We start from the raw sequence: 18,659 nt of genomic DNA, 5'->3' as shown, positions 1-18,659 counted from the left end.
GGAGCTTTGTAACTTAAGAGGTCAAAGTGAAACGAAAGTGAAACTGCAGTTGATACATTCTGTGTATGCATGAACGCAGTATTTGATCAACAAGCTGGCACTAGATGTGGATTTGAACTAAACACTGGTGGTGATAATGTAACTTCAACTATTATTATTACAAATATCTTAGTACCTCAAGATCCAGCCCAATACAGTCATATTGTTCCAGCTGGAAAGAGCTGAACACCCCTTCCAGAGAGGGGGTTTCTGTTTACCAGATACTGAGGAAAAACATCGACATTTTATAGTATTTAAACATGTTTTGATAATTTTTTTCTCGTAGTTCCAAATCTGCTTGGCCAATAAATAAATGATATTATTCCCAGTAATTAGTTCAAATGAACATTGTCCTTGGCAAATTAACTTATTAATATTTTTACTTTTAAATTTTCAAAATAATCAATAATAATCAATTATTTTACTCATACAACAAATTCATATGAAAGTTAGAAAAACGAAAAAAGGTAAGGGAGTGAAAACTCAAAAACCATGAGTATAAAAAGGGATAACTTTATAGTTTTATCGTTGAAAATAAATGGACTGGAGGGGAAAAAGGGCTCTTTGAGAAGCGCGGTTTCAAGTGGCTCATATGGCGCATTATTTAACTTCAATTTACAATATAATATTATATTAGGGGAGATGCTGCAGGAGAAATACACTACCTTCACAGTGCAGTGTTTCGCAGTATATCTACAGTGTGTTGAGTTTTAGAAGATATCCCACAGCTGAGAAGCATAGAAGAATGTATTATTTTTATTGCACCAACACGAAAATGTTACATGTAACAAATATTTTCTATCATTAAAATGTTTTGATAAGTATAACAAAACATGCACAGTCTCTAGAGCACAGGGGGTCCGCGGAGGTACTGCAGGGTGGTCGCAAAGTTGTTTGTAGATATAGCAAAAAAATACCCCCTGTCGCACAGATCTCCGACAGCACCCCTCCTTCGTTTGAAGTAGGGGGTCCCTGCTCCATGCTACACCAGTTTGGGGGTCGTTGGCCTGAAAAACGTTGAAGACCCCTGTTCTACAGTATAGAGGAGTATTTAAACATTTACTTTCTTTGTAAGACACACACACACACACACACACACACACACACACACACACACACACACACACACAGTGACACTATATCACTGTTTTTACTATGAGGATTTTGATATACACCCACCACACACATCATCATAATCAAAAATAATTTGTTTGCTAATACACAGGTACACTAGCAGTAGCTACAAAGGCTACTCCTTAGTCAGCCATTTATAAAGTGCTCTGTTACAATGTGTTGTCCTCTGTTCAGAACAGAGACAGCAGTGTCCCAACATCACTTGAAGATTCTTTTATTGCTGCTCAGAACCTCGGTCAGCCTGGTGTGCATGATCTCCTTGGTTGAGTATAAGGGCAGCTCCAGGACTGAGAAACATGTATGTGTCTCAGGGTGGTACTGGTCGTAGGAGCCGTCCGGGACATTTTGAACTGTGACTGTCATCTTGATCTTTTCCATGTCTAGAATAGGGACCCTTTCAAATCCAGTCACAAACCCTAGTGCAGAGAAAAGTGGTAATCATCCTTAGTGTCAAGCTTTGCATTGCCCTTACTTGAGGTGTTGAGACATAATGTTATTACTGCTCATGCTAACTACAACTGTTGTTTTATTGACTCCAAGCAACCACCGTTGCTGGTAATAAATCTGTGCAAGCGCATTATTCTACAAAAACCTTACCAGATACCAAGTGTACAGAAAAGTAAATGTAAAAACTTTCATGAACCATCTACCTTTGAAATATCTCTTGGTGAAAAAACAATATTGATAATCAACTTAACTAAATTCCAATGATTAGTTGTCTTCATAGCACATTTGCGATATCATTTGTCATTGTTTTTATATGTTAAAATCAGGTACAATACTTACAAAGGAAAGCTTTCTTCTGATCCTCAGTTAGATCATCAAAAACCTCCCAAAACATCTGTATGGTGGGGTGTGGTGGGGTGGTATTGTACTCCCCCTCATAACCTGTGGCCTGATGACAGTGAAAGAAACTGTTACAATGACTTATTATATAGACTGTTCCAATCATTTGCAGTATTCAAATCAAGCACACGAGGATGGGACAAATCAGTTAGAGAGAAAACTAGACCACGAGGAGCTCTTGATTTGGACTGTACCTGTTTCAGCTTTGCCCAGTCATGGAAGCTTTTGCCCACCAGCACTTCCTGCAGCTCCTTTGGTTGGAAGAGCTTCACCAGATCCTGGTCACACACCTGGAAGAAGCCCCGCTTGAACTCCTGAAACACACCCTCCACTGATTTGTTGAAGGCATGACTCACGTAGGCATCCACAAACTGCTTCCTGTTCAGCAGATTAAAGTTTCAAGTCAACAAAAAAGTCTGTCAAATCATGTACTGCTGTGATAGACTTTATTTCAAGCATGATTGAAATCCTATATCTTCGACAGGCATTTCCTGTGGAACTGTGGTAGCTTAATTTCCTCGTCTATAAAATGTACTTGTGGTATACCGCAAGGATCAATTATGGGCCTCATTCTTTTCCCCTTTAATGCCCCTCCCCGCCGGCTACATAATAAGTAGACATAAGATATCTTTTCATTTATATGCAAATGATGCACAATTATATCCTTCTGTCAACTCTACTGCTAGTAGAAGTGTTGTTACCCTAAAGGATTGCTTTGAGGAGGATTTGTTGCATCATTTTCTTCATCTTAATGATGATAAAGACTGGTACATACTTTCCGCATTGTGCTTGCATTTCCATTTATACTACAAATGAGGGTCCACGTCGGTCTGGCGTTCCACACATTCACATTTTTCACTGTATTTGTGTATTGTTGAAAAAAACCACAAATAATTATCACCAAGACCGTTCCTCTCAGCTCTACAGAGCTTTATGGCATCTTTTAGCTTATTGTTTTTGTTTTCTGGCTTACAACTTCACTCTGATAAACCAAATGTGTGGCAGACAGACAAAGTTAGTGACTACATTTAATAGTTCTCTATAGTGTTAGCCTTATACTTTCTTTGGCGTCTGCTAACTCAGAGTGATTGTGACACTTACCCCAGCTTTTGTATACAACATAATGTATGTAAGTGTATGTTGGTTACAAAGTATTGTGTACTAATTTATTAATGCTGATTTAATGTTCTCTTTGAATAATTGTCAAACAAAACACACAAGAAAATCACAAAATGGTTTCATGGCCCTTACTTATTTTGACCTGTCATTGGCTTTCCAGGATTTTCAGGATCAAGTTCAACATCTGTCCCATCCCAGTTGATCTGTTCATCAGTTATAAGAAAGAAGAACATAGTGATATCACTGCTTTGGGAAATGATAATAGATTGTGTCAGCTGGATATTAGAAAGAGGATAAATGAGATAAGTTATTGACCATCTGTAAAACACATACTGAAAAATCCATGTAGAGAATTTCTATGACATCATCTGTGTAGTCCAGGATGTTCTGCAGACGCCTTGAAACACAATAAAAGGAATATTATTTAAGATATCAAAGATTCTGTAGAATGCTTACAGTATGTTCTGACCAGAAATCAGCAACTGAAACCAAACATTTGTGTGATTTAAAGAAACATTATTTCCCCTTACTTTCCGAGACTTGGGCTGAATTCCATCATATCCTCCAGTGAAGGCTTTGCACCGAGCAGCTTCTTGAACAGAGCCAGTGGGAAGGGTAAGTGTATGATGCACTGGTTGTACAAAGCCAATCCACACAGAACCCCAAAGTGGAAGTACCTCTGGTCCTCCTGGGTTGCCTGGTGTTGATGGAAGAGACAATTTATATCCAAAAAATAGAAGAAAAATAGGATGTTAATTATTTCTGAGGTAGGACCTGATCTGCATTGAAAACCTTTTCATTACGTATTACCATCAGAAGGGAACGCATCTAATACAGTGATTTCTGAGTCCATTGTTAAAACATAATTTTCCTTTATGAGGATCTGAAATCTTACTCTGGATGGGAACCATGCCAGTGTTTCGGAGTCATTGTATATGAACATCCCAGTTTCAGCTGACACCATCTCGTGAAACACTTCGTAAAAAAAGTCTTTCCTTGATAAGCTGATATCGTCGTTCACGGTGTAGGTTTCATCAAAATCAACCTGGAAGACAAAAGGGAAAACATAGGTTTTCCTCCTGGTACAGTAGCTTATACAAGAGTAACAATACAATAATGCAAGCATTTAAGTGTGACTTTGGTCAGAGCAAAACTACATGTTTACCATGAGTGGATACTTGTAGTCACTGTGATCAGCAGAAGCCAGATGTTCAAAGGCGTCTTTCAAAACCGATGCTCGCTTCACTTCTACTTCAAAAAACTGGACATCAAATTCCCAAAAGAAATCCACTGCTTCCAACTGGAAAAAAGTTCAAGATTTAATTTCTCATAGCTTAATTTACCATTTGTGTGTTGTGTAACTCACAGCTAACCTCAGTGTTTCTGACATGGAGAACATATTTTATCATATTGCAAAGATACACACTGAAAAAACAGGATTTCAGGGCGATTTCTTGACCCTGACAGTGTTGTGTGTAAAAGCTAGTTCTCATGAGGCACAGTTCAAGGCTTCACTTACCTTGGTGCAATTAGCATTCAAGTCAAAAACAAATTTCTTTGACTCCAGATCCATCACAGCTGGAAAGCTACAAAGGATAAGTGGCTGATGATGCACATTCTGAAAGGGAAGAAAACATACAGGTGCTACATGACAACCATTAAAGATGTTTTTATCTCTGCCACACGTAAACCTGAGGAGATTGTGTTTAGACGCGTGTGTGTGTGTGTGTGTGTGTGTGTGTGTGTGTGTGTGTGTGTGTGTGTGTGTGTGTGTGTGTGTGTGTGTTTGAGTGTGTGCATGCATGTGTGGTTTGTCTGTGTACAACCAATTTTGCATAATAGTGGACCCATCAGGCCTACGTATTATTTCTTTGTGCTCATTTATGACTATGCTTAAGGACTATTGGTTACAGTAATTCAAACACTTTGTTATTGGTTTTCTAGCGTCATTGATCTTAACCGGCCGGTAGGGGCCAGAAGTGTTCAACAACTGCTTCAGTTTAGACCAGGAGTGTCCAAACTGCGGCCCGCGGCCCGCAGCTAATTCTAAAAGTATAATAGAATATGGCCCAGATAGAAACTTGCGCTTGAATGTTTTGTACTTCTTAGTTCTAACACAGAAACACAGTTTGGACTTGTCAGCTAACTTAAAACATCACATGTCAGATAAAGCTTGTGCTTTAGATGTTTACTCGATGTGATGAGAGCACAGATGCGACAGACACCACACAGCTGTTCATTTTCTTTGCGGGGAGTTGGCGATAACTTTTGTGTTACGGAGGAGCTGCTTGGTCTTAGGAGTCTAAAGGGCACAACATAATTCGAGCACGAGGACTTTACCACAGAGAATGTAAAGCTTTCCTGTCTGATGTCGATGCTGAATACGGGGACGCACTCCACCGTTCTGATGTGCGCTGGCTGAGTCTCGGCTCCGTGCTGCAGCGGTTTTATTCCCTGAGATCAGAAATCGACCTGTTTTTTAAAGAGAAGGACCGAACTCTTCATGAGCTGAGAGACCCTCCATGTTTGGCAGACCTGGCATTTTTAGTTGATCTTACTGGTCATCTCAACACTGAACAAGAGCTGACTGCACACATGAAAGCATTCTGTGTGAAGCTCCGTCTCTTTGAGACACAACTACGCAACTTCAATGTTGCGCACTTCCCCACTCAAATATGTGAGCAAACATGTTCTGTGAACGCTGAACAAAAGCAGATTGAGAACCCAAATGAGCGACAGCATCTCTGTGATGTTCTTCATATCTCAAACACCGAACTTACTCCTGACCTGCAGCATCCTTCAGTCCAAAGCATCACTGCTCCCACTGAGTGCAACACTGTTCACATTATAGGTGAGTTAAAACATATATTACATAGTATTCATGTTAATAAGCTAAATTTTTCAATAAATTCAGTTAAATAAAGTTGATAACATTTTAGAAAACTTTATTTATTATATTGATTTGCACACCAAGGGTAAGACAAGTGTGGTGTGTCTTAATTCAAACAAACAGTAGTGTTTATTTAAAACAGGACTCAAGACTAATGTAGTCCCGTCCGGTGATCGTTGAGGACACACATGAGTACTGCACTCTGCTGAGTGCACTTTTCTTTGCTTTTTTACCTTGTATTGTGACCGTAAACGCCAAAGATGCAGATCCTCAATAAGAAAGTCTTTGTCAATCAACAAATAGAAATCGCTTTCTGGCATCCGTTGAGGTTCTGCAGTCCTGCTGTTGGCCTACAAAACAAGACTTACATTAATCAGGTGAAAAATTCAACAAGTAAAAACCTGAATAAAGATTAGGATTCCTGGTTGAGGGTTATGCTGTGTGACATTCCTAGAAAATACAGCCTATAGCTGATACTAACGTTGTACATATACTGGAGGACTCGCAGCAGGTTTCTGACTCCTGAGTTGCGAGGAACAGGCTGATAGGACAGGATCACTGAGAGGGCCTGCTTCCACACCTTGACATGTTTCACCATGGTGGAGGATGGCTGTGAGGCCCACCAGTCCGCTGAAGGAGACAACATGGAGAGTTGAAGACATTAATGTCAGTGAGCATTTAACAACTGAGCAGATGTCAAGGACATACCATAAAACGTATTTAATTTATAATCCTTGAAGTTTCGGTCCGGGTTGATTTGGGGACACGCGTGGTTACCATGGTTACCGCACGTGTGTTTTAATAACACTCGTTGCAGCTACTTTGTCGGAAATACAACCAAAAAGTAGCCGGTGTATCTGTTTATAGTGCAGCCAAACAAAGTCGCATTGTTTTATGGAGATATTAGTCAATAATAATTGCAATATGCTATTTGCATAGGCGGTAACTTAACACAGCTCTGACACAGCGAACTGAGAAGAGTGAGGCTCTTATCAATGAGATAAAATAGTTCAACTTTATATGCATGCATCGTTTACTGTGATTCCGTCATGCTTAGGGAGCCGATCTGAATCCAGCATGGACTGCACCACTACCAATCAAATCTGCTCTATAGAGAGGTGATTACTCAATACATTGACTTTTGCAGAACATTTGCAGACAATAAATAGTATCAAATACGTGTCTGATTTCATGAAGGACTATAACTTCAATGTATTATCAAAAACAATAAGATAAAAATGATATTTTGCTGACGTTACATGTGTGGTGGTGACAGTACCTATGACCTGGAGGCTGTCAGCAGACAAGTTTATAACAGCAGCAGCGACCGCCTCAGCGAGCTTTATGCTTGTTCGTTCCTGTTTGTGTGTCTGGATCGCATGCAGAAGCTCATTAAGAAGCAGAAAGATCCTCAACCCCTCCACTCCCACTGGCTTCTCATCAAGGGAGGGTACCAAGTGCAGGACAGCAGCCTCAACCTGTTGGTTTGAAAAGGAAATATCAGGACTATTTGGTCGTACTTAAATGCCTCAGACAAGTTTGCAGGCTTATTATAAACAAGTTTTAGAGTAATCTCACCATGCCATTTTTAAAAGCAACACATACTGTACATCTTGAAAGTAGATCACTTTGAGAAGACAAAACCCTTCATACGCATTACATACATTTGAGTTACATACGTACCTCTGCAAAAACATTGTCCTTTTGTACCAGTTTTTTGAAAGCATGTCGCGCAAATGACAAGTTCAGGCCAGAGTACTTTGTTGAAGTCTGGAAATGTTTATCATTGCTATAAACATAAAGAAAAAAGACAATGCTAACATCCATACCATACATCAATGAGGCTGTACTTACGCACAGAGGTGCTTTGAGATAAAGGCTAACATCAACATGCTAACATGCTAACATGCTCACAAAGACAATGCTAACACACTGAGGTTTAGCAGGAATAATGTTTATCGTAATCAACTTCTTAGTTTAGTTAGTTTACTATTGCAGGTATTTGGTCATAAACCAATTGGTGATGTTATAATTCCTCAGATTAAAAGAAGTGATGATCATGCACAGAGATACTGTGTTTACCTTTGCTCAAGGAAGCTTGTATTCACACAGGATGCAGAGGAAAACATCCTGTGAATTTCCCTGTGAAGATTGTACATGTTTTAGTCCAGTGCAGGAAACAGTGTTTGTAGCTTTGGATCCAAATGAATCATTTCAATCATCACAGTCATAAAACATCAGGCTATTCAACAAAGTAATGTTTAGGGTGCCCCTGACTAAGAATGTACATCGTCGCATCTGATTGGTCAAGTCTTGCCTATTGTCGACTGCTTAAGCTTTATTTATCTATAGAAAAATAGTACAAACAACCAAATCTTTGGCTGAGATCCTTGACAATCGTTTTTCAAATTTTTAATAACAGTATTAGGCTGATATTTCTACCCACAAAAAGCAATATATCATGATTTATTGGGAAAAACCAAGCAAATCTACGTAAGATCAGACATTCAGCACCCCCATATAGCCAGAATGGAATCACCCTTTTTTCTATTACAACCACATGATTTGATTTGACTGTTGATTCTGGGTCACCTCAACTAATTATATATTGAAAACTGCAATATACTTACAGTTTTATCTTTTTCCATGACTTTGAGTCACATTCAGCCGTCCATTTGTCAATCATGTCATCAAGGGACTTTGTTACTTTGTTGACAGTGTCAGTGTTTGCCCCCTCATGAACGTCCTGCGAAAGGAACAAGTTGAGTGGATGTTCACATCATTAAAGCCCCGACCATCGTGGTCTGTACTGTATGTATTTGCATTGGTACCTCATCAGACGGGCACGTTGCAAACGTACAGTTTCCTCCTGCAAAGATGTTTCTAATCTTTGGATCATCAGTGGGGTCTGTAAGAATAGAATAAAAGAGTAATCGCCTTTGTGTTATCATTCATTGCATTTACATTATTTAATTCACTTATTACAGAACTGTAGTTACCCTGTGGCAGTTGAACAGGTAGCGGCACTGACGGATGACTCTCCTCTCCATGTCCCAGCTGCCCCTGCTCTCCACACCCAAAGGAGTAGACCCTCTTGGAGTCGGTCAACACTAATGTGTGATGGCTGAGTATATTAGAGATGGAATTATCAGAGACTTAATTATACACTTTAATTGGCGACTTTAAAAAAAGGTTTTCATTGGAATTGCTTCCAGGCATCTTGCAATTGTTGATCACGTGAAATTCTGTAGTGATTGAATGATTGCATAAAAAGGGGATGTACAGTACCGTCCACAAGCAGTCTTGATGACCTTTGCCCCCCAGAGCTCTGCAACAAGCCGAGGTCGTAGTTCATCGCTGAATGAGTTGTGCCCAAGCTGTCCGTATTTACCAGAACCAAATGTAAACACTGCACTATCCTGAGGAAGCAACCACAAAACAATAGTTTAAAGTCCCACTTATTATATATTGTTACTGTGTTTATACAACTGTGAGAATCTAAGAAGTTATCATCTGTTGTTTTTTCTTCATCAAAGCAATCTATTATTAAATGTAATATGGTTTCCAATTTGACTATAAAACCCAGTGTAAATCTAATCTTTTCCATTTAAGTAGATTCATTTAACCCCGGATCCAAAGATTTGTACGTGAAAGGTGTCGCTCACAGTGATCCACCCACAGAACATTATCATATGAGTCTGCAGTTCCTCTCCGCTCTATGGAGACTACGAACATTTTTAGTTTTTACGGCCTGAAATATTACTGTTTTGGTTCCTTCTCACTGATCATCAGCATTGTTTTTGGCTGAAGCAGGAAGCTGGCTCCTTTACAAATGTATCTAAGGTGCCCAGATAGCTCACTTGGTAGAGTAGGAGGATGTACCAAGGTTAAGTCCAGTCCATCCGTCCTATCACTAATATAGGCTAAAGGCTAGAATAATTATCTTTAAACAATTATTTGGCTCCCAGAACCATTTAAACCGATTCCATTTGAATACATTATGGGTTTTATTTGGTGAATAAATCTGAATTTTCTTGTTTTTTTGTTAATATTGTCTAGGTGATAGAATGCGATTGAGTACAAATCAGGAATCCAACCTTTGTCAACACTGCAGTGTGGTCCTTTCCACAGGAAATGTGAACAGTTTTCTTCATGTTCAGACAATGAACAAGAGTTGGTGTACGCCTGTCTACAGGAAGAAATTAAGATGAGTCAAGATGAATATAAATTGTAGTGAAGCAAATAGAAATCTAACTTGTTGCTACAAGTACCTGTTGTGTCTCCCAGCCCGAGCTGTCCACACTCATTTCTGCCCCAGCCGAACACAGCTCCGGAGACAGAGAGGGCGAAGCTCTGCTCTCCCCCTGCAGCCACCTGGACCAGGGGGATCGCTGACAGAGATCGGAGGTGTTGGGGAGAATCGATGTTGGGCTTACACTTCCCCAGACCCAGCTGGCCCCTGGAGCCCTGGCCCCATGTATACACCTGACCATCTGTGGAGGAATCAACATGACTGTGTTCTCAGAAGAGCATCCTACAATACTGTTCTCTGCTGTAACCTTCCTGACATCTAGTCACTGCTGGGGGTGTATAGTATACTTTATTCAACACAAAAGTTAAAGATTTACAATATCTAGTTTGTTCAGTGGTAGAATGTAACTAAGTACATTTACTTATGTACTGTATAACTGTATTGTACAGTATATTGTACTTTTTACTCCACTACATTTATCTCAAAGCTTTAGTCCATGGGTGTCAAACTCATTTTATTTCACGGCCCACGTACAGCCCAGACCAGTGAAAGCATTGCATAATAACCTATAAATAACAACACCTCCAAAAGTTTCCCTTTCTTTTAGTGTAAAGGTGTACACTCACACAAGTACACTCTGAAAACCTCCGTAATTAACAAACAATCCCTTTACAAAACAGACGATGAACAGCTGGAGATGGCTGTTTCCTCAAACCTGCCAACAAGTCGTTTATCTTCTCTGTTTTCGGTTGTTCTTGTCAATTCTTGTATTTTTCGCAATAATAAATCTGATAGTGGCGCCAAGTACTATATTCCTTGAACACTGAAAGGTGCTGTGAACACACTAAGCACACTTTTCCTCTGTGAAGTAATAGGAACTGGTCCATTTTTAAGATCAAGTATCCTAATACTTCATAATTGCTGATCACTTTGTTGTTGCAAGGATTATAGTGTGTTGTAATTCCCATACTTGTAATACATTACAAAGGGAATATACAGAATGTTAAGACCACACAAAGATTAAGTAATATTTTAAAGGCAGGACTTTTACTTGTAACAGAGTATTTTCACACTAGTTTTTTTTACTGAAGTAAAATATTTGAGTACTTCATCCACTACTGAATATTGCAATGCATTTATTCATATGCACTGAATGCTGGTTGCATATGGATACAAGAGAAATACAAACAACATTTTCTTTTGCTAATGACTTAATAGCCAATGAGCTAGTCCTGTGGATCTTAATAAACTTTTAAAGGTACACACACAAAGCTTGAAACATGAAAAGTGTCCTTTTAAATGAAAACAAAAAGATAATTACATAGAACATCTCTTTCCAAAAACAATATATATTTAACTCTGGATAATCCACCTTTGTAATTGTTTAATACTCTGAGCACCACACCTAAAGTTGTATTCATCCCCATTGTTTTGGGTTGGAGGCAGGAAGCTCAGACATACGTATCTCGAAACCTTGGCACATAAAACCAAAACTATCTGCACGTCTGGATTCCAGTAGTACCACTTATTCAGCTAGTAGTAGTAGTAGTAGTAGTAGTAGTAGTAGTAGTAGTAGAAATAGTAGTAGTAGTAGTAGTAGTAGTAGTAGTAGTAGTAGTAGTAGTAGTAGTAGTAGTAGTAGTAGTCAGTGGTGGGCCGTCAGGGCCAGCAAGGCCTTCTCTGCTGGCCTAAACATCATCAGAATATACATTTAATTTTAATATATTTTTCCACAAATATGTATTAAATTATTCCCCATAGTCTATTCTCTTCATTTCATAGCTTTCCTCTTGGTTGCGCTGCTTCCAGCCTCAGATCGAGATTTGGAGGTCTGGCCTTTATGTTAGAGCTTTTATCCAATCATATTTCAGCCATCATGTGTTGCCAGGGTCCAAGAGATCTGCCCTTAGGCCTTCAGAATCAACAGTGAGGGCGCCTGTAGCTTAAAGTGAACGGAGACAAAACTGTGGCGTTAACCAATCAGATTTCGAGTTGGCGACACCAGGGCCAGCTAGCAGGCGTACGATAACGTCAGCACGTCCACGTCTTTTGATTGGATACGCACTATTGAGAGGCAGAGCTACGCAGAGCTAGGCAGAGCTAGGCAGAGCTACGCAGAGCTACGCAGAGCTAGCAAACTGAACTTGAACAAGCTAATTTAGATTTCTACAAGCTGGTTTTTTTCAACCCACAATGGCTGAAGGAGGACAAGAGATCGATTTGGTCGTCATAATGATGGTATTAAGAGGTGGAATAATTCAGGTAGGACTGTGTAGGACATCACTGAAGGCCTAGGTGTGAAATGCTCGGCCCGCCACTGAGTGTAGTAGTAGTAGTACTGTACACTTTACTGTACCTGTGGTCAGGGCGACTGAATGCTGGCTCCCACAAGCAACCTGAGAAACTGCTATGTTACACAAAGCTTTCAGGGGCCTGAGAGCACAAGAAACAGAAAAGGACACACACTTAGTTATCACAGCTGACGAGCATGAATCCACTTATAATATTGTGTGAGTCACTTTCTAAATATCTGGAGTCAGGACGCTGATTGACAGCATGACCTGAGCTGCTCCTTACCTTGGAATGAGAGTCGTGTCCACACAGAGAACTTGTCCTCTCTCAGACAGCAGTGTGACCATATCATCACCACAACTCACTGCCTTGATCTTCTCCTTACACTTCACAAACTCTGACACAACACAGGAGCACAGCAGTTGTAAGTGATGCAGCTGCTTTTATATATATATATATATATATATATATATATATATATATATATATATATATATATATATGTTATCTTTACTGCAAATAAAACTACAAGAGCTGTGTAAGTAAGAGGTTGAGTTAACTTGATATACATGAATAAATACAGGTATAAACAGAACATAAGACTCACTCTGTTTTCCTCTGACTCTTGTCCCATCTTTGCTCTCATTTGTGCGAATGATGAACGAGTTGCCATTGCTTTTGACGAAAGCGAGCACGTTGTGAGCTGCAGACAGATCTGTGACGTGATAGCCGAGGTTCACATGCCGACCATCAGCTGTTGCCGGACTGTTGATACATGAGCCATGTTTTAGACGGAAGCCCCGCTGACTGTCCTCTCCCCATGAAAACATGTTGTCACAGTGCCTCTGCACGACCGACTGCTGATCTCTAGGACTCAGACATGAAACTTAAACTCTGCTGTGAGCAACGGAAAACAAAACCTAAACCTGGACATGAACAGCAGGATGAAACGAAACCACAACACGCCTTGTCACGCTGACACGACGAGTCAGGGGTGTGTTACATTTAAACAAGAGAAATGAAAGTGAAACTGCGACTGGCTGTTTGAGTCGGTAGGCTACTTTTTTCATTCATCTCGCAATATTTAAACAGTTATTCGTTATTTATAAAAGAGTTGCTTTGGGTCATAGTCTACAGCATTAAAGCGGAACGGTTCGTTACGGTTGAATGTGCAGATCGGTGTTGCGTTTTGGGGAAAGGGAGCGATAATCACGGGGCACAGGTCGGGGGGTCCAAAGTGACAGGGGCCCTCCTGGCCTTACCTACAACAACATGTCAGTCAAAGAGACAGGTAGGCTTATACCAACAAGGAAGAGACTCAAAATGACCACTAAGAAACATAAAACGACAACAAAGAGACACAAAATGGCTATAAAAAGGAGCAAAACAACCACAGACTATAGGAAAAAGACCAAATAATAACAAATGGATTTATAACCAATTGACACAACATGACTACAATGAGAAACACAATGGCTATAAAAGGGGCAAAACAACCACAGACTATAAGAAAAAAGAAAGACCAAATAATATCAAATTGATAAATTACAAATTGAGACAAAATGAGTACAGAGACACAAACAACTACAACTACAATGACCACAAAGAGAGTCTAAGTCTATGGTGGGTCTGTGCTCATGTGGACTTGTCTCATGGTGATCTTGTGGTTATAGTCGTTCTCTGTTCTTTATGTTTCGTTTCATATGCAGAGAGTGAGCACTGAGGAGGGTCAGGGTGAAGTGACGTCCAGGCGCTTCATTTTGTCGGGTGGGAAATACGTAGGCAAAGCCAAGCAGGTCAATAATGGATCCCAGAATGTGCTTAAACTCGGGCAGCTCATTCTGTCGATAAGCTACATACACAGCAGTAGCCTTTGAGCTTCAAATACTGTAATGAGGTCCATCTGTCAGATAGACCAGTGGTTCAAAAACTTTCTGTGGTCAAGGCACACCAAAGACCAAGCCAAAATCCCACGGCACACCAGGATTTATCTCACGGCACACCGTTTGGGAACCACTGAGATAGACAACCACTAATATAAATGTGCTTAAATGTAATTTGCAGACAGACATATAACAGTCCTCATGTAACAATGAAAGACCTGTATTGGATGTGATGCAGGAGGCAGAACATTCAACACATTGTATGTTCAGCAGTCCACAGGTGGTGTTGTTTTAGACACAGGTATCTAACAGCAAAACTATATATCTATATCTCTTGTTTTTTAAGTAGAATTGAGGCTAAATTGTATAACAAGAAATGTATTGCACGTTTTAATTTTCCCATTATAGGTTGTTGGCGAGTCCTACTATTGTGTGGTCTTTGCAGACTTAGCAATTATCCCTGCCGGCTATATGTATTTCATTTGGTATTTACGACCAATCAGGGTTAAGACATCCTCCTGTGAAACCCACAGAGCACATACAGTTTGTAGGTCAATCATTTTAGTTACACATAACCAACAGGCTCACATGGGTTCAGAGGTGGAGTGTCTTCCTCTGAATTAAATGTCTTTATGCTCATTCTTACGAGAAACTCAAAAAGCTCTGTAGCTGTGTACTCAGAAAGTAAAATACTTTCTAATTAACTTGATAACTTCAATTTTAACTTGATGACTGCTTGTTTATTGTGAAAGACAGCAACATGTGTCTTGATTGAAATCATTGTCTTAACTTCATGACCAATTGGGATAATATTAAGATTTGGGGGGGGAAAAGCTAAATCCTCAAATAAGTAAAAAGTGGATATTACATTAAAAATAAACAAATAACAAATTGATGGGATGTAATGGAAACATAATGACCATAAAGACCTTGACACATGTGGGATTCTGACCTCCCAAATTGTCTTCTAGGGTTAAGTTTGAGTTTGACATGTTCATGTTTAGAGATCAACCACCAGGTGGAGGTAGAGACTTAATCTGTCTGCAGGTTTACTGGCGAGTGTGCAGACAGCCTGTTATTGAGAGTTAGAGAAAAATTGCAAGAATATATTTACTGCCATTTAACTTGCTGAAACCTGGGCACGCAGAGTTGTCTTTTTTACCAAATTATTTTACCATCAAAGTAAAGACTGCACTGCTGATTTAAAGGAGATTCTTTGACATACAAACTCAAGATTAGTGAGAACAACATTCTCCTTGCTGCAGGAGACAACAAGCATCATGGGAAATGTAGACGTAATTTTGATGAAATACTTGCACTAATAAGACCATTGGGTAGATAGAGACTACCAGTTGTCCTGCATGTTGTTTACCAATATGTAAGAATCAATTCACCATGAAATATTCTGTTTAAGATGCCCTTAATATCTTGCATATGATTTCCAGAGAAGCCAATGATAAGAGAGCGACAGGAGTGAAAAGGATGTAAAATACTGCGAGAGGAACCATCAAAATAGCAGCCGGCGTGTAGGCATGTGGATCATATGATTTTAAAAGTCTTGAAAGTGTCTGAATGTGCCCTGACCTCTTTGACCCCTGCCCTGCATCACCTCAGCAAAGTCTTCTTTCTCTCTGTTTGCTTTCTTCTGCCAGAGCACTTTAAAAAACCACAGTGTACCACCTGTGTACTGCATTGAGTTGTGGGTTGTGTTGGACAGAATGTTGTTACGGTCATTTCTGTAATAATTTCATCTTGCCTACTTTTACATTGCAATGATGCAATGCACACCAAGGTAACCCCACACAGGGGATTTGAATGATTTTTTTTTAAAGCACGTCAGTGAATGTTTTAAGAATAACACAAGAGGATCAAACAAATGTTGAGCTGTTGCACCAACACACTGATTAGCTGTCTGATCTAGTTCTACAAAGACTGACTTGCAGACTTTATCATTTCATTATTTTCATTATTGCAAAGTAAGTCTAAACACCTCATTTTATCTATTTAGAGCCTATACATATATATCTTGTTTAAACTGGAAAGACTGTATATGGTTGTAATTTATACAGCCTAATGACCTACTACCATTACTAATGATATGTGTGTTTTTAATGTTTAGGAGACCAGGCTGAATAAGAGCCCATCTCACACACACTTCATTTCTTGCCTTTAGCTTTACTGAAGAGGATAACCATGGGAAGTGATTCTTCCATCAGCCTTTCACTCCTTTCATTGACCACTGCCAGAAATTGTCAAAACTTTTGCTAAGTCTGGGCTGGAGGAACATCGCCTTCTTCCTGTTTTGTGCCATCAAGCAATAAAACAGATTTTCCTCCAAATCCAACCCGGAGGCACCAAAGGACAAACCCAGAGTAGCTGTTGGTAGAGGCTGCCAATCGCCTTTTAATAATGCAATTATAAGTTATTGATGTCAAAATAAGGTTGTTGAAATGAAGAAAATCATAGGACAAGTACCAACAAAATGTTCAATGATCGTTTTTTCTTCCTATATTTTCTGTTTACTCGTCACTTTTTAATATAAATGTCTCCTGTGGCATCGCTGTACTCATGTCAGAATTCTTATCCTCTTGAAGCAACTTGAGTGAAAGAATGCAGCCTCTTGAGAAGCACTTCCAGCATGTGTGTGTGTGTGTGTGTGTGTGTGTGTGTGTGTGTGTGCGTGCGTGTGTGTACTCAGCTTCAGGGGAATGAGTTGTGCTGAGCCGTACCAGGACCTAAACATCCACAGTATCATCTCCTTCTCCACCTCCACAGTTCACAGAACAACATGACCGCAGAGGATGTCTCGGTCTCTCTCTTCCCTCCTGTTTCTCTTCTCTCTCTTCTCTGCTGCTGCTTTTATCTCAGTGTTGCTGTTTATCTGTTTTGTTTTTTTTTGGGTTCTTTTACTCTAGTAGTTTTCGAGTAGGTGGAAACCAGTGGGAATTGAGGGCGACATCACATAAGTACACTGCCAACAGCATGTCTGGGTTTACCCACTTTATCAAAACGTCATCCCCAGCAGCGATCCGCATTGTCCACTCTGTACTTTATATTCTGTCCTCTGTCCCCGTGCAGGCTTCATGTGAGCACACTGTCATATAAACGAGGAAAACATTATCTTAATTGGAAAGTGAATTATATATTTTTTAAAGTCCAGTGTAAAGATGATGAAACTCGGTAGTTCAATTTAAGTTTGCTTTTTTTTTTTTTTTCTCGCAAAGGCCTGGAAGAGAAGGCAAGATGGATTATTTTTCTACTTATTTATATATATTTTTATATTTACATGTTTTGTCAATAGTTTGTGTAATGGTAAAACATTTTTTTTATCTTTTGCATTATTGTTTAATAAATGTTTATGCAGTATTCTAGGTTTGTCTTATAAACATTTGTGGTGTCTTTTACGTGCATGCTGTGTGGGCATGGCTGTATGCAATACACCATAATAAACACATTCATATTATACATTACTAAAAACTTCAATAATATGACCCACATTTACCACAGCAGACATTTTGACATGTCATAGCAGGTAGAGCACAGGTGTATGTAATAACATTAATGACGGCTACATTCCACTTAGTGGAGGTCCTGGTATTGTGTGTGCTGGCTCACTTAGATACCTTAATGGGACACTTAGTGTAACTGAACTATCGTTAAAATATTATTTCTACTTGTACTTTTCCAGATATGACAAGTCAAAATGTCAGCTGTGAAAAACATAAATGTCTCCCAAAGAAACATGAGCTCAACGAGACGGACCAGCATCATATCATTGTTTCTTTGAGTTTTTAAACACCCTCTGAAAAGAAGTTTTCAGTTATTGTACTCTGCTCAGCTTCAAGGTGGGACGAGCTAACAGGGAATAACACCAGGTCACCAAACTCAACGTACCAATTGAAATGATTAAAGTGTTAGTGCAACAGGAGAGTGAAGAAGATATATATCTAAGTGTGTGCAACGTGGGTGTGTAGTGCTGGTTGTCTCCATTATAGAGATGATTGTCTTCCACAAGGACAAAAAGTTGTGAAGACACAGAAACTTATCAATAAAGCTACAATTAACACAGACGGCATCAAAGCAGAAGTGAATTAATTCTGCACAAACAAATGTGTGGCCACTAGGGGGCAGAAGAACGCCAAACAGCCTGACAGACACACGGCCGACATATAATCAATTTTCAAACCAAAACCATTCAGTTGCT

General features: G+C 39.5%; 1 protein-coding gene across 2 annotated transcripts; it reads right to left on the bottom strand.

Moving 5' to 3' along the window:
* Positions 1–1,120: 1,120 nt before the first annotated feature.
* LOC115010302 (probable E3 ubiquitin-protein ligase HERC4) lies at positions 1,121–13,537 on the bottom strand. Of its 2 annotated transcripts, XM_029434852.1 has the most exons (23): positions 13,180–13,531; positions 12,858–12,969; positions 12,637–12,713; positions 10,300–10,521; positions 10,126–10,217; positions 9,317–9,447; positions 9,028–9,152; positions 8,860–8,936; positions 8,659–8,774; positions 8,111–8,170; positions 7,712–7,817; positions 7,308–7,506; positions 6,510–6,658; positions 6,262–6,378; positions 4,658–4,756; positions 4,304–4,438; positions 4,034–4,183; positions 3,669–3,835; positions 3,472–3,535; positions 3,271–3,341; positions 2,214–2,397; positions 1,960–2,068; positions 1,121–1,589 (listed from the first exon to the last, which is right to left on the bottom strand). In XM_029434852.1, exons 1-23 carry the CDS (start codon positions 13,400–13,402, stop codon positions 1,372–1,374), a joined length of 3,003 nt encoding a protein of 1,000 aa, XP_029290712.1. In that variant the 5' UTR covers positions 13,403–13,531; the 3' UTR covers positions 1,121–1,371. The 2 variants fall into 2 exon arrangements, with proteins under 2 accessions (XP_029290712.1, XP_029290713.1); XM_029434853.1 differs by lacking the exons at positions 1,121–1,589; positions 1,960–2,068; positions 2,214–2,397 and adding an exon at positions 2,419–3,033 and having other exon boundaries at positions 3,256–3,341; positions 13,180–13,537.
* Between the last annotated feature and the right edge of the window lie 5,122 nt (positions 13,538–18,659).

This window comes from Cottoperca gobio, chromosome 6, assembly GCF_900634415.1.
Source record: "Cottoperca gobio chromosome 6, fCotGob3.1, whole genome shotgun sequence".
In the NCBI taxonomy this organism is placed as follows: domain Eukaryota; kingdom Metazoa; phylum Chordata; class Actinopteri; order Perciformes; family Bovichtidae; genus Cottoperca; species Cottoperca gobio.
This window is presented reverse-complemented; position numbering and strand designations above follow the sequence as displayed.